The sequence below is a fragment of the Myodes glareolus genome, chromosome 4, assembly GCF_982192425.1.
Source record: "Myodes glareolus chromosome 4, mMyoGla1.1, whole genome shotgun sequence".
Classification (NCBI taxonomy): Eukaryota; Metazoa; Chordata; class Mammalia; order Rodentia; family Cricetidae; genus Myodes; species Myodes glareolus.
Window position 1 is genome coordinate 3,103,072 of NC_142029.1, and position 16,344 is coordinate 3,119,415.

At 47.9% G+C, this 16,344-nt stretch overlaps 1 protein-coding gene across 5 annotated transcripts in view; it reads left to right on the forward strand.

Annotated features, from left to right (window-relative positions):
* Positions 1-16,344, forward strand: part of Ulk4 (unc-51 like kinase 4) — a 296,222-nt gene that overhangs the window by 63,287 nt on the left and 216,591 nt on the right. For all 5 annotated transcript variants that reach the window (XM_087905136.1, XM_087905134.1, XM_087905135.1 and 2 more), the window contains one exon: positions 12,087-12,214. In XM_087905136.1, coding sequence (XP_087761262.1) covers positions 12,087-12,214 — 128 coding nt within the window. The remainder of the gene's footprint in view (positions 1-12,086; positions 12,215-16,344) is intronic.

Here is a 16,344-nt window from a genome sequence, read left to right on the forward strand (position 1 = left end):
TCCTACTTTTGTAGGCCATCTGAAACCACACTAGCATGGAGGAAGGAGGCATTGTCTCCTCACTACTGGGTTGAGCATTTGAGGTCACTGATACCTGACTTGGGGGACAAGTGAACCCCATATGGCACAGGCAAAGGCTTGCACTTTGTCTTCTATGATGGGTACCCGCCTGGCTGGTAGGGAACTGGTTCCTGGTGATGACCTGCCTAATTCTGGTGTCACCTGCCTGACTGGCAGGGAACTGGTTCCTGGAGACGACCTGCACTAATGCTGGTGTCTGGGGATGGGACTTGCATCACTGACAGAAGGGGATGCAGATGTGGGCTTCCTACTCTGCCCCTCTTGGTGACAGTCACATGGAAAGGGAGGAAGTTTGCTACTGCTGCACGTGAGCAGGCTTCGGATCCCTGTCCAGTGTTCTCTGACAGCAATGCTGGGTACGGGGACCCAGCTAGAGAAGGGGGACCTAACAGAAGAAGGGGGACCATGCTGGGAAAGAGGGACCTAGCAGAAGAAGGGGGACCCTGCTGGGGAAAGGGGACCCAGCTGGATAAGGGAGACCCAGCTGGGGAAAGGGGACTGAGCTGGAGAAGGGGGACTGAGCTGGAGAAAGGGGACTGAGCTGGAGAAGGGAATACCCAGCTAGAGAAGGGGAACCCAGCTAGAGAAGGGGAACCCAGCTGGATAAGGGGGACCCAGCTGGGGAAAGGAGACCCAGCTGGGGTAGGGGGCCCCAGCTGGATAAGGGTTCCTGGTTGTTGCAGAGTTGTGGTAAAAGCCCCAGCTTTCCATAGGCCTTCGTTGGCACTGCTTTGTCAGGGGATAGTGTTGGGGTGCCCTGTCATGATCAGATGAGGTCTAGGACCCCAGTCCCTTTACTAATGGAACCAACTATGCTTTGGCTGAAACAGAATAGCAGCTGTTTAGTAGTTCTCTGTGTTGCAGGGTAACCCTTGTTCCTTGGGCTTTGCATGGACATGCTTGGTTACTTTCTCGCATATGTGTGCCTGCATGGTATGCACATTTGTATGTGGTGTGCTTGTTTGTGCATGCAAGGTGGGGATATTTTGTAGCAATTTCCAGGGATTTGAGACAGGCTGGTTAACATTCAGAAAGTAAACAACTCACAAGTCTCAGGAGTCCCTGAAACTGACCAGACTCACAAGGCTCCTCCATCCCCGAGGTTACAGAAGCAGTAAGGATGGCTGAAGGGAGGGACCCTCCAGTCTGTTGAACAGCCTGCACCATGCAAAGATGGCAGCTTTTCGAAGTCCACAGCTAGGCTGGGCTTTTTGGTGATGCCATTGCTTTTGAGCTACCCTTGTTCCTGTCTGTAATTCTTCATACATACTCGTGCTGCTCAAGTAACCCTAGTAAATCATTGCGTCTCCAAGTGGGATGATGAACTGGAAATCAGCACTAGGAGTAGCCACAGTGATAGAGACTCAGGCACATGTGTCTGATGAAAAGCTTCAAATATGAATTTGGCAGAATGATTTAGGCCCCATATATACCTGTCAGAAACAGTCGAACACACAGAACTATTATAATTGATTCAAGTTCATTCCTTTCCCTCTGCAAAATACCCTGACTCCACGTCATTGTTCAGTTACTTCCTGATTCACCATGTCTCAGAACAGTATTGACTTAGGTCTTTTTTGCATGTACTTGTGTGTGTATATGCCTATAATCATATCTATAGATGAAGTTCCACACCTCAGCTGAAGCACAATTAATAAAAACTAGAGAGAGAAATTGGGGTTCAACATGAAGGTCTGAAAAGCAAAGCAGCCAGTCACTGGCTCTTACCTCAACCTCAGTCTGAAATGGTGATCCTGTCTCCAGGAATATCAGAAGGAGACTGTGTGTGAGCTGTCTTCTCCAGGTTTATAATTCTCTCTAGTTCTGAGATTAAAGGCGTGCACCACTACCGCCTGGTTTCTGTGGCAAACTAGTGTGGCTACTGGGATTAAAGGTGTGTGTCACCACTGCCTGGTCTGTAAGGCTGACCAGCAGGACTTTTACTCTCCAATCTTCAGGCAAGCTTTATTTATTAAAATACAAATGAAGCGCTACTACACTCAGCATGAAAGTAGAGGTCATAATACAGTTGCAGGAGTCCAGTCTCTACTTCCACCATGGTTCCTGGGGGTCAAATCATCAGCGCCGGCCCGTCAGGCTCACGGCTGCTTCATTGTCTTACATGTGACTCTTCGATAGGTTTTTGAATTAGGATCTAACCAAGCCTCTGGCCTCAGGTTCATAGGTCTACTTACTCCTCTTGGCCCTAAGGATCCCCTTACATCTTTTTCCATCTCCATAATGGATTTTTTTGTATAAAAGATTCAGAGTTTTGTGGACTTTAGCCCACCTGGATTTTGCTGGTTGAACCTAGCAAACGCTATAAAGACAGGGCCTTCTTTGACATGGTGTGTGTCCTGTGCTGTGTGTTTACAGGTTTGGATTCCTGGGGAGGATAAGCTCCACCAGGGAGTGGACTGCTCCCAGGAAAGGAGACAGTCGTCACTTACCTGCCTCTTTTCTGATGTGTGGAGCAGCACTGGCTCCGGGCGCTTCCAGCACCATCTGCACCAGCTATGGAGGCTTCAGCTGCCTTCAGTGCTGTCTGCCTACGCTGGCTCTGCTGGGCTCGGGCTCCGCTGGACTCAGCTGGGCTCCACTGGGCTCCGCTGGGCTCCGCTGGCTCCGCTGGGCTCCAAGCCCTGTCGTTTGTCTTTATTCCTAGTGTTCCTCTGTTGGAGAAGCAATCTGGTGCATTTTCCTGGAGCAAAGGCAGGGTAAACACTTTGTTCCTATGTTTACTGTTTTGCAGAATAATGAGTTGGTTGCTTAGCGGTCTCCAAAGGCTGCGTCTTTGAGTGTTCTCATGCTTGCACAGATTTTATGATTTGGCATGTCAGTACCACAGAACAGCTTCTGCTTCTAAAGGCTGTGAGTTGCCTCCTGGGTGTTGCGTCTTGACTCCTGTGGTCCTTGCGTCTTGTTGTGTGATGTGACAGTCGTTTTGGCTTGAATGTCTTGTCTCTAGATCTGAGCAGTCTGTCTCTCCAAGGAGTCTGGCAGGGGCTGTCCTTGGGCTTTGGTTGGCTATAGTTTCCAGTCTTTTTGATTGACGAAGCCAGTGAACACCTATTTAAAAATATGTCACCTGCTTGTGGTGGCATTTCTAACTACATATTTATGTCAGTTTTTTTTTTTAATTTAAGCTAAACATCTTGGTTTCTAATGTGGTGTAATTTTACTGTTTTAGAATGTTAGGTTAGGATGGTAACACTAATATAATTTCAAATGTAATTCTTTGTGTGTGTATTTGTACCTGGGACAGTCTCATGTAGGGATGCACAACCAAGCTACTCAATACGCTTCACATTCTCTCATGCTCTGCTCTGTGATGCTGCTAATTCCATAGAGACTTAGGCATTGACTTCATTGTTTTTATGTTTTTTTTTATTAATTTATTTATTTGTTTATAAAAATTTCCACTTCCTCCCCTCCTCCCCATACCCTCCCATTTCCCCCACTCCCTCTCCTCCTCCCCCCCAACTCCCTCCCCTCCTTCCTTTCCAGTCCTGAGAGCAGTCAGGGTTTCCTGCCCTGTGGGAAGTTCAAGTTCCTCCCCTCTCCCTCCAGGTCTAGGAAGGTGAGCATCCAAACAGACTAGGATCCCAGAAAGCTAGTACATGCAGACAAAACAAGACCCAGTGCCATTGACAATGGCTTCTCAGTCAGCCCCCATGTCAGTCACATTTAGAGACTCCGGTTTGATCACATGCTCGTTCAGTCCCAGTCCAGCTGGCCGACTTCAATGTGGCAGTTGGAGGAATGGCTCAGTGGGTGAGAGCACCTGATGGTACGTGTGAGGACCTGGGTCCTGCCCTCAAGAAGCTGGGTGTGTGTCCTCCTTTGATGTGAGGGGCGAGGTGGCTGTCAGACTCACTGGCTACTGGCTACAGACTCAGTTGGGAGACATCGTCTCAAAGGCAGAGATAAAGCCGGCACCTGAAGTCTTCCTCTCACCTCCATGTGCACATTTCGGCACACCCATCCCACCTCCTCAGCTTGATTAGTGAGTCAGTTCAAGAAAGAGCCACCTGGAGCCTGTTAGACGGCTCAGCGATTAAAGACACTTTTTTGCCAAACTTAACAACCTGAGTTCGGTTTCTAGAATCCACACAGAAGAAGAGAACCAGCTTCCAACAGTTACTGTCTGACTTGTACACATGTGTGCTGTGGCAACACACACATGCACACACATGCACACACATGTACACACACCACACACACACACACACACGTACATTGCTTGGTTTCTGCCAACTTGGTGCAAATCTGGACGTATCAGAGAAGAGGGAATCTTACCTGAGAAAATGCTTCCATCAGACCAGCCTGTAAGATGGTCCTGGGTTCTGTAGAAAGCGGGCTGAGTGAGCCTTGGGGAGCAAGCCAGTAAGCAGTGCCCCTCCATGGCAGATTCCAGCCTTGAGTTCCTGCCTTGGCTCCCCTCTGTGATAGACAGTAAGCTTCCCAAATTGCTTTGGTTGTGGTTTTTTTTTGCACAGCAATAGAAACCACAACTACGATGCTTGTTTCCGTCCTCAAGCATAACGTTTTCTGTTACATAACCTGCTTTTGTCTTCCTTAAGGAATATAAGCAAATGTACCTGCTTGTCCATCTGCCTGTCCATCTGCCTGTCCGTCTGCCTGTCCGTCTGTCTGTCTGTCTGTCTGCCTGCCTGTCTGCCTGCCTGCCTGCCTGCCTGCCTGTCTGCCTGTCCGTCTGCCTGCCTGTCCGTCTGCCTGCCTGTCCGTCTGCCTGCCTGCCTGTCTGCCTGCCTGTCCGTCTGCCTGCCTGTCTGTCTGTCTGCCTGTCTGTCTGCCTGCCGGTCCGCCTGCCTACCTGTCTTCTGTGTATTCATTTAACTGCTCTTTTCTCTCTGTCTCCCCCTCTGTCTCTAATTCTGCTTCTCTCTCTGCCATCTACATCTGAACAAGGAAGATGGTAATGTAACTCTCCGCACCTCTGGCTGGGAATGGATTCAAGCACCCAGCTGCCCTCTGTCACCAAGTCACCTCTGACTGTTTAGGGAAAACAGCCCCTGGCTGGGTAAGTTTCACTGGGCTGGAAGAAATAGTAATCCATGCAGGAAGGCACAGCCTCGTGCAGTGTAGCCCCTTGTCTCTGGACACTCTTCATAACTGTGTGGCATCTACGCCTTGGGTGTTCAGTGGCCTCACCAGCCCTGGGTCCTGGCCTAATTGGTAGAAAAGACAAAAGATCTGTGTTCAGCTGAAGCTAAGATCATTGGTAGGGACCGTGATGTTCTCCCCTCTTGAGATAAAAGGTGGCATAGGTGTAACATGAGGGCCGGCTTGTTGGGGTTTCTGTCCCTCCCAGTACCCCAACAGCCGGCAAGCAACAAAGAAAAATTACACACAGGACTCCATAAGGTTATAAACTGATTGGCCCATTAGGTCAGGCTACTTATTAGTTCTTATAACTTATCTTAACCCATTATTCTGATCTATGTTAGCCATAATGGCTCCGTACCTTTCTCATTGTGACAGCTTACATGTTGCCTCTTCGGTGGTCTGTACAGGAGTGGCTGAGAGAGAGCTTCTGCTTCCAGAATACTCCCAGTCTCTTTGCTCCACCCCTACTTCCTGTCTGGCTTTCCCGCCTATACTGCCTGCCTGGCCAATCAGCGTTTTATTAAAATATGATTGACAGAATACAGATAATTCTCCCTCATCATTTCCCTCTTTTTTTTTTTTAAACAAAGGAAAATACCCATAATCCATTTGTTGGGAATGTGGGCGTAGTATTTCATGCTACTTCCTGCTGGTTGGGGGCGCTGATAATCTTATGGGGACCTAAAGAAAATTTAGAGTTATCATCAAGTCCTGACTGGAGTATCCTGTGAGTCTTGATCATCTCAGGCAGCGCCTTGAACCAGTTCTGGATGAAAAACTCAGACATCTGGGCCATCTATTCCTGTCGGAGATTTTTCAGGTGGCCTCCCTTGGTCAAAGGTGATTTTTCTTAACTCTGAATAAATCCAGAGCCTCTCGTTTTCTGTGGAAACAAAAGCAAAATATCTTCTCCAAAGTAGCATACCTTTTGACTTCAGTTTTGAAGCCAAGGTATTTTCAAAATTCCTATCTTGGGTTAGTTCAGCAGCATTTATAAACAAAAGTCTTTTAGCAGCTGTTGCTCCTTCCTCAGCATTCAAACAATTGAAAGAGAGCATAATAGCATACAGTATCAAGATTCTCTGTGTATTTTCCATCTTTATGTGGCTTTATTTCAACCTCTATTTCTTTTATTTTTACTTTTAACTTTTGGCTTTTTTGAGACAGGTTCTCTGTATATATCTTTGTCCTGGAATAACTCTGTAGACCAGGCTGTCCTTGAACTCACAGAGATCCTCCTGTCTCTGCCTCCCCAGTGCTGGGATTAAAGGTGTTTGCTACCACACCTTGAACTCAGAGATCTGTCTGTCTCTGTCTCCCAGGCATTGGGATTAAAGGCGTGTACTACCACACCTTGAGGTCACAGAGGTCAATCCACCTCTGCCCCTTGAAGTCACAGAGGTCAATATGCCTCTGCCTCCCAGGCATTGGGATTAAAGGTGTGTACCACCACACCCTATTTCTCCCTTTCTTTCTTTTTTATTTGTAATGACGTTAACCTTTAGCCTGCATATATTTTTAACACACTGTAAACCAGTTAGAGGTTTTCTTCATTTTTGAATCTCTCTTTACTGTTTATCTCTCTTTTTCTGACCACATGAGCCTTTAATTTACAAAGCAATATGGAAAGCCGTGGCTTTGACAGCTAAATACTTAGCTTTCCAGCCTCTGCGGAGGTACTGGCTGTAGCCATTTTTGTTGCCACAACTCTATGGCATTTCAAGGTCCTTGATAGCAAGTAAGCTGGAGCATTCTGCTCACAGACCACACTCAGTCGGACTGCCTGCCTGAAAGAGTCAGAGATTGCCCTGGCAGGACAGCCCAGAAAGCTGGCATTTTAAAACAGCGCAGCTTTTTTCCTGCTATGGCTGAAAACCGAAAAGCATGCATTCAGTTTTTCACCAACACCGTTTAAGTGTTTCGTGGCAGGACCTCTTAATGAGCTACAAAGTTTTGCAGCTAAAGCTGAGTCAGGAAACCTCTTTTTGATGAGAGCATTTGCTTGCCTCTAGCAAGCAGAGCAGACCTAGAAAAATTGCTGCTACAAGAAAACATACTTTACTCTATTCTTTCCCAAGCTTTCTCAGGCTTTCTGTGGATTCATTTATCCACGTCTGGGCGCCATATGTAACATGAGGGCCGGCTTGTTGGGGTTTCCGTCCCTCCCAGTACCCCAACAGCCGGCAAGCAACAAAGAAAAATTACACACAGGACTCCATAAGGTTATAAACTGATTGGCCCATTAGGTCAGGCTACTTATTAGTTCTTATAACTTATCTTAACCCATTATTCTGATCTATGTTAGCCATAATGGCTCCGTACCTTTCTCATTGTGACAGCTTACATGTTGCCTCTTCGGTGGTCTGTACAGGAGTGGCTGAGAGAGAGCTTCTGCTTCCAGAATACTCCCAGTCTCTTTGCTCCACCCCTACTTCCTGTCTGGCTTTCCCGCCTATACTGCCTGCCTGGCCAATCAGCGTTTTATTAAAATATGATTGACAGAATACAGATAATTCTCCCTCATCACATAGGCCACCTTATAGGTATCCCTTTCCGTGGGTTTTGGTGGGGGATGGGGTAAAAAGAGTCTTGTTCAAAAATCCCTATGGTTACTAAAAGTTTACTAAGTTTATCACCAATATTATTAATAGAAAAGCATGCAGATTGTGAGTTCATACATTTTTAAAATTTTATGATGAATAGGATCCCAAAAGCCAATAAAAGAGTCAGAGACAGCCCCTGTTCCCACTGTTATGTGTCTCATGAGAGGACCAAGCTACGTAACTGTAACATACGTGCAGAATGCCTAGGTCAGTCCCTTGCAGGCTCCTTGGTTGTCGGTTCAGCCTCTGTGGGCCAGGTTAGTCGATTGTGTGGGTTTTCTTGTGATGTCCTTGACTCTCTGACTCCTATAATCCCTCCTCCCCCTCTTCTGCAAGATTCCCCGAGCTCAGCCTAATGTTTGGCTGTGGGTCTCTGCATCTGTTTCCGTCGGTTCCTGGATGGAGCCTCTCTCTTGACTACGGGGCTGGGCACCAGTCTGTGAGTGCGGCACAATGTTGTGAGGCATCCTACATTGATGTTTCTTTCCTCCGCAGCCGTTTGGTCTCTGGATCACCCAGCCTCTGGGTCCTGGCACTCTAGGCAATGTCAGGGGTGGGCTCCCTCTCCTGGGTCTCAGGCTGGACCAGACACCCACAGTTTCTGTGCCACCCTTCTCCCAGCACATCCCACTGGCAGGAAACACTGTGATTTGAAGGTTATATAGCTGGGTTGGTGTGCCAATCCCTCCCGTGGAAGTCTTGCCTGGTCACAGGGGATGGCCGGTTCAGGCTGCAAACCCACTGTTGCTAGGGATATTAGCTGGGAACTAGCTCTGCATCCTCTTCAGCATGAGCTGTTACTTGTGTTTTTGATCTTAGCCATTCAGACAAGCATAAGATAGAATCTCAGAGCTATTTTGATTTGTATTTCCCTGATGATGAAGGATGTTGAACATTTCTTTCAGTGTTTCTCAGCCATTTCAGATTCTTCTGTTGAGAATTCTCTGTTTAGATCTGTACCCCATTTTTTATTGTATTATTTGGTTTTTTGATGTCTAGTTTCTTGAGTTCTTTTTATGTTTTAGAAATCAGCCCTCTGTCATATGTGGGGTTGGTGAATATCTTATCCTGTTTTGTAGGCTGCCATTTTGTGCTATTGACATTGTCCTTTACCTTACAGAAGCTTTTTAGTTTCAGGAGGTCCCATTTATTAACTGTTGATCTTAGTGACTGTGCTACTGGGGTTATATTCAGGAAGTGATCTCCTGTGTCAAAGCCTTCAAAGATGTTTTCTACTTTCTCTTCTATCAGGTTCAGTGTAATTGGATTTATATTGAAGTCTTTGATCCACTTGGTCTTGAGTTTTGTGAAGGGTAGTAGATATGGATATATTTGCATTCTTCTGTAGCATGAGGGCTGGCTTGTTGGGGTTTCCGTCCCGCCCGGTACCCCAACAGCCGGCAAGCAACAAAGAAAATCACACACAAGACTCCATAAGGTTATAAACTGATTGGCCCATTAGGTCAGGCTACTTATTAGTTCTTATGACTTATCTTAACCCATTATTCTGATCTATGTTAGCCACACGGGCTCAGTACCTTTCTCAGTGTGACAGCTTACATGTTGCCTCTTCGGTGGTCTGTACAGGAATGGCTGAGAGAGCTTCTGCTTCCAGAATACTCCCAGTCTCTTTGCTCCACCCCTACTTCCTGTCTGGCTTTCCCACCTATACTGCCTGCCTGGCCAATCAGCGTTTTATTAAAATATGATTGACAGAATACAGATAATTCTCCCGCACCATTCTTCTACATGTTGATATCCAGTTATGCCAGCATCCTTTGTTGAAGATATGCTCCTTTTTCCATTATATATAATTTTGGCTTCTGTCTCAAAAAATCAGATGAACACAGGTGTGTAGATTTACACCTGGGTCTTCGATTTGATTCCATTGATCCGCCTGTCTGTTTTTGTGCTAATACCATGCAGTTTTTATTGTGATAATTCTGTAGTAGAGCTTGAAATCAGGGATGGTGATGCCTCCAGAAGTTCTCTCATTGTACAGGACTGTTTTAGCTATCCTGTGTTTGTGGTTTTTCCATATGAAGCTGAGTATTGTTCTTTAAGGTCTATAGAGACTTGTGGTGGGAGTTTAATGGGGGATTGTATTGACTCTGTAGAGTACAGGATTCAGGTGTGATCCAGAGAGACTCAGGTGTGATCCAGAGAGTGTAGGACTCAGGTGTAATTCAGAGAGACTCGGGTGTGATCCAGAGAGTGCAGTACTCAGGTGTGATCCAGAGAGTTCAGGGACTCAGGAGTTATCCAAAGAGTGCAGGACTCTGGTGTGATCCAGAGAGACTCAGGTGTGATCCAGAGAGTGCAGGACTCAGGAGTTATCCAGAGAGTGCAGGATTCAGGTGTGATCCAGAGAGTACAGGACTCAGGTGTGGTCCAGAGAGTGCAGGACTCAGGTGTGCTCCAGAGAGTGCAGGACTCAGGTGTGGTCCAGAAAGTGCAGGACTCTGGTGTGGTTCAGAGTTCAGGACTCTGATGTGATCCAGAGTGAAGGATTCAGGAGTGATCCAGAGAGTGCGGGAACTCATATACACAACATGCAGGGACTCAGGAGGGATCCAAAACCTATAGTTGTATCTGGGGGAAGGCATGAAGAAGTCAGGAAAGTTGTGAGTCTGGCTAGTATGGTGAGGATTGTGGCTAGTGTGGTGAGGATTGTGACTAGTGTGTGAGGATTGTGGCTAGTATGGTGAGGATTGTGGCTAGTGTGGTGAGGATTGTGGCTAGTGTGTAAGGATTGTGGCTAGTGTGGTGAGGATTGTGGCTAGTGTGAGGATTGTGGCTAGTGTGGTGAGGATTGTGGCTAGTGTGTGAGGATTGTGGCTAGTGTGAGGATTGTGGCTAGTGTGGTGAGGATTGTGGCTAGTGTGTGAGGATTGTGGCTAGTGTGAGGATTGTGGCTAGTGTGTGAGGATTGTGGCTAGTGTGGTGAGGATTGTGGCTAGTGTGGTGAGGATTGTGGCTAGTGTGGTGAGGATTGTGGCTAGTGTGTGAGGATTGTGGCTAGTGTGGTGAGGATTGTGGCTAGTGTGTGAGGATTGTGACTAGTGTGTGAGGATTGTGGCTAGTGTGGTGAGGATTGTGGCTAGTGTGTGAGGATTGTGGCTAGTGTGGTGAGGATTGTGGCTAGTGTGTGAGGATTGTGGCTAGTGTGTGAGGATTGTGGCTAGTGTGGTGAGGATTGTGGCTAGTGTGTGAGGATTGTGACTAGTGTGTGAGGATTGTTAGAATAGGGTGTGCATATGTCTGGTGCTTGGTGTGGAAGGCTGTGCTTCCCCTGAGCTAGGGGAGTTACCGCTTCTTGGCTTCTGGGTCTGTTCCTAACCCGTGCCTCCAAGTTTTCTCACCTGCCTGAAATGTGAGCAGGTACGCCTCTTTAATTCTAATTCCTGACTGATTATCCCTTAAAAATAAGCTAGGAACTTCTAGAGAAGATGCACGCGTGGATTCAGTATCAGTACTTAGTCTGCAGACTGCATTCAGATCTGCTGTCCAACCCCAGGATGTTCCCCACGGGAGACAAACATTTGGGTCTCGCTTGTTGTCCCTGTGCTGTGCAGCCATTGTTCCAGTGCAGAGCTACTAGGAGGGAGCTTGACTGTGTGTATGTGTGTGCTCACGTGTGTGTGCGTGCACACACATCACCAGATCACCAGGCGTGGCTCTGTTGCTCAGGGCAGGAGCTATGTCTGTGTGGACGTCTGCACCCCTGCTGGGGCTCAGGTCTTCATCCTCCGCTGTCTTCCAGCTGGTCCAGCTACTTCCCGCCACACTTCCTGTTATATATGTACTTTAGGCTTTGTTTTTCAACTGGGCTGGATTTTAACTCAGCTCAGAATTTGAGCAAATCATTCACCATTTGAAGAAGATTTACCCTTTTCTTGAAAATTTTGAGCATAGTTTTAATTAAAATATATCACCTTTTCCTCCCTTCTCCTCCCTTCTCCTCCCTGTAGCCCCTCCCATGTCCCCTCCTCTGACAATTCTCATGACCCCGTTAGAGGATGTAGGTATATAGGAAATAGAATTCCATTTGCCCAGGAATTAAGGCCAATAGTTGACAGCTGGGACCTTGTGAGAATCGATTGCTTCCGTCAACACACACTGGCTAAATTCAGGTTTAAGTGAGATAGTAGCACTCGTGGGTTTGCACCAAACTGAGATTGCAAGCACAGCTGAGGAGGTTTTACCGCCTACCTCCTGTTTGATCGCTGCAGTCCATGACTGTTGGGTTGACTTCTCCATCATGTCTCCCAGGACTTTGTGTCTACGATCATCCGTTTGCTGGACAGTCCGTCCACTGCCATCAGAGCCAAAGCCTTCCTGGTGCTGCTTTACATCCTGATCTACAACCGGGACATGCTGCTTCTGAGCTGCCAAGCGAGGTACGGTGCTCTGCCCTGAGAGTCTGTCGGGCTGTTGATCAGTGACTTGTAGTGTCTTGGAGATGACTTACTGGCCTTCATGTATCTGTTATTGAAAGCATTTTCTAAAGTTTACCAGGACTTTGACCTGTCTCTCTGTAGCCTTAGCTTGTAAGCCCAGACAGGATCCTGAGCACAAACAAGTAAGGTCTCAAGGGCTTTGCACCTTCAGGGTACCAAGGCTTCCCTGAAAGACTCTAGGCTGAGAAACTGAAGGCGCCATTGTAGGGGGTGTGATTGTCAGAACAACCCTGGGCTAGGTGTCCTTCTGTCACTTTGAGATTTATCTATCTATCTATCTATCTATCTATCTATCTATCTATCTATCTATCTATCTATCTATCTATCTATTGAAGAAAGGGATTGGTTTTGTAGTCCAGGCTAGCCTTGAACTCTTGGACTGCCTGCCTTTGCCTTCCCAGTATTGGGGTTGCAGGTGTGAACTACCACACGGGGCGTCCTCTCTGTTTCACCCTTCCTGTCAGAGAAAGAGCTGACCTGGGCACCCGCAAAGTTCTAGTTGTGTTTGTCTCATTCTCACCCACATTCCTCCTCAGTTCTGCTCCACTGGGGTCCAGAGAGTCCTGAAAATCTAGTTGATATCTTTTCATTTGGAGCCTGGAGCTCCCTGTATAGTCCAGGCTGCCCTAGAACTCACTGTGTAACTCAGGCTAGCTTTGAAGTTGTGATCTTCATGCCTCAGCCTCTCCAGGAGGTGGAATTACAGACCTCCTGGGAACCCCAAGGCATATTCAGTTAGGGCTCATGCCCTCCACTTCCTCCTGTGAGGGACTGTCGGCACTCTAAGCAACTGGTGTCCTCGGGAAGATGGTGGCAGTTTCATGTGGAGGATCCTGCTCTGTGACCCCTCCCAGGGCAGTGCTGAGGCTGCAGAGTCTCTTCTGGGATTCCTAAGTGTCTAGTAGTGTATGTATTGCGGCCTGAAGAAGCACCCACTGCACACTCTGGAGCAATGCAGTGAGCAGGGTAGCCTGGGCACAGTGCAGATGGCAGCAGAGATGGCCTCAGTGTGACACCCGTCCCTGAGGTCATGACCTCAGTGTGACACCCGTCCCTGAGGTCATGTGACCTCGAAGTGTGACTCCTCCTGTGTGGATGCTGTGTGATCCCGAGCAGGACTCACGTGGCTGTTGGGCCAGACTGTGAGGGACAGCACCTCACCTCGTTCTTAAGGAGAAAGGCTTCTCCTTACAGCCTTTGTCTGTAGCACTTGGTTATTCACTGAGCCGTGAGGACAGCAGCAGCTGAGGCCATCCTCATGCATGTAGGAAGCCTTGAAGGAGAACGTACAGGATGACGATGCAGCTTGCAGCAAAGCAACTCATGGTCGAGACAGGAGAATTCTGTCATTGTCACTCTGGGAGGGGTTTCTGAACATCAGCAAAACTGAAAAGAGATGGCTTCGGTGGGGACTCTGTTTCGAAAGGCTGGGAGCCAATGGCAAAGACTCGGGGCTACGGGTCACAGCCACCAGAAGACACAGAACAGGTCCTGGAAATCTCACACACCAAGTGCCCGGGATCCTGGTGGGGCCTGGGACAGATGAGTTTTTTTTTTAAAGCCTTATTTATTTATTATGTATACAGTGTTCTGTCTGTCTGTCTGTTTACAGGCCCAAAGAGGGTACCAGATCTCATTATAGATGGTTGTGAGCCACCATGTGGTTGCTGGGAATTGAACCCAGGACCTCAGGAAGAGCAGTCAGTGCTCTTAACCTCTGAGCCATCTCTCCAGCCCCGACAGATGAGTTTTAACTCAGGAAGTTGGAGCAGGCTTCTTCAGGTGCTGGCATTCTCTGTGGTGCTTGCTTGACCTGGGACAAGGTTAGAAAGACCAGTGGCGTGGGGGACAGAAGCAGAGTGGAAGATGGTGGCCAGGTGGACTTGTTACCTCCAGCTGTGCTTTGAATGCTGGGAAGCTGGTCAATAGCTCACTCACTCAGGAGGGAGAAACAGCCAAGGTGTCTCACCGTCTACAAGGGAAGAGACAGACTAAGACAGAAGTCTGGGAAAGGCTGGAATTGGGGTATCAGGCGCTCTGAAGGCAGGACTGCGAAATGTCCCTGGAGATTGGATCCCCAACCACTGTCCTTGTCTCAAGAATTGGGCAGGATGGTTTTAGAGGAACAATACCGAAGCTTGATCTCTGGCCTCCATTGACATGGGGACACATGCACACAAACCCACAGGTACACACACAGACACAGTCATACATAGATATATATGTGTGCATGTGCGCACACACACACACACACATACACACACACACGACAAAGACAGGTTACATTTGCTGTGGGAGGGGCCTCCCTGTGGGAGGGGCCTCCTCCCGTTACTGAAGCTGCTTCCATTGCCCGCCTGACCTGAGTTGTTGACTCTTTGGACACGCCCCCTTCCTCAGGCTGCCAGCTGTTGTGGTCTCAGGTCAGTCGTGGTGGCTGACATTCCTTTCTACATGGTGTGGCCTTTCTCTCTACCGTTCAAAGATACTTTTTTTCCATCAAAGTTCAGAAGTTTTATATAAAATCTTTGGGGAATGTTTTTTGAATCTGTAGATTTATATCTTTGGAGTGAATTTGATTTTCAGCCATGACTTTTAAAAATCCCTTTTCAAGCCCTCTTGCCCTCAGCTCCCCTCTGGAGACTCTGATGACACATGTGTAAGGTGTCAGTGGATTGTCCTGTTGTTACCAGGTCCTCTGTCTTTTGTTCCCTCTGGGTTCTAGGCTTTATAATTCCAAATGCTGTCTTCTCAAATCCCCGGGCACGACCTTCTCTTCTCTACACTGTTGAGCCCATCTAGAGACGTTTCTGCATTTTCACTTGGTTCATTTTTATTAACTTTTTATTTAAGAGTTTAAATTCTTTCATTAGATTTAAGAGAATTTCAGTGCTTTTTGGAAATTTTTTGAGGGTTGGGGTCATGCATGCCCAAGCATACATGTGGAGGCCGGAGGACACTTTCTGGGTGCCCGTTCCCTCCTTTACCTTCTGAGTCCTGAGGATGGAATGTGGTCATCAAGCATGGGCAGCAGCCGCCTTTGCTTGCTCACCCCATTATATAGGAGCTTTTTAAAATGGTGTCTGTTGCTTGCTCGATCCTCCCAGCATGGGACTTGTGCTGCTGTCTGCTCACGTCCAGCTGGGTCGTGTTAGGGTTTCCAGCTCTTCACTTCTCTGGGTGGATTTAAGATGTTCTGCATGCTTTGCTCCCCGGGAGATTGAAGTCTCTCTTTATTCTGCATTAGTAGGACTGGGGTGCAGAGAAGGGGGTGCTGTTTGCCGGACCTCTGACACTTCTGTGGAAATTGGGCCATTGTCTTGGGAATGGAAGGTAACTCTTGGTCAGGCACTGGTACTGCTGCTGCCGGGAAGCCTTGGGAGTGGTCCAGCTTTGCTGGGTAGGAAGGGGAGGGTCAGCCCATGACTCATGACTCCCTTCTGTCCCGGAGAACTGGGCTGCTGTTGTCAGCTTCCTCCTTTCAGGGGGAAGATGGGGACTTGGGGCAGGTACTGCAGTGAGAGGCCAACTCCTATTGCCACTAAAACTGTGCAGGAGAGGGAGAGGTCCTGTGTGGCTTCCATTTGATCTGCTAGCGATCTTTTTACCTGGGGTGCAGGAAGACTCATTGCGACTGTTCTGGGATGGAGGCTTGGGGAACTGAGGAGCTAAGGAAATGAAGGCGACGCATGGCTGCCCTGTTCCTCTCATGTCCCCGTCTTCCCCACCCCCGTTCTTCAGGCAGCCCGCCTCCTGTTTACTCTTTGGAGTCTAATTGGACTTGTTTCAATTTTTTAAAATTGATATTACTGCTATGTCCAGTGGTTCTTGGCTGTGATAGAGAACTCAGAAGAGAGAGGCTGCTCTATATCAACAGAAGAGGGAATTACAAATCACTCTTGATGATTGCTTGTTGAAATTCTAGTTACTGCAGCTGGAAAATGTCTCTGACAGTAAATGCTCCATCACCTTGGTTTTACATTTGATATTCGGGCACTATGAATGTGAGTGGTTGAGGGTCCACGCCCCAGGGTGTCCAGTGGTGTTGTTACTGCCAGGGCTAATGGCGTGGG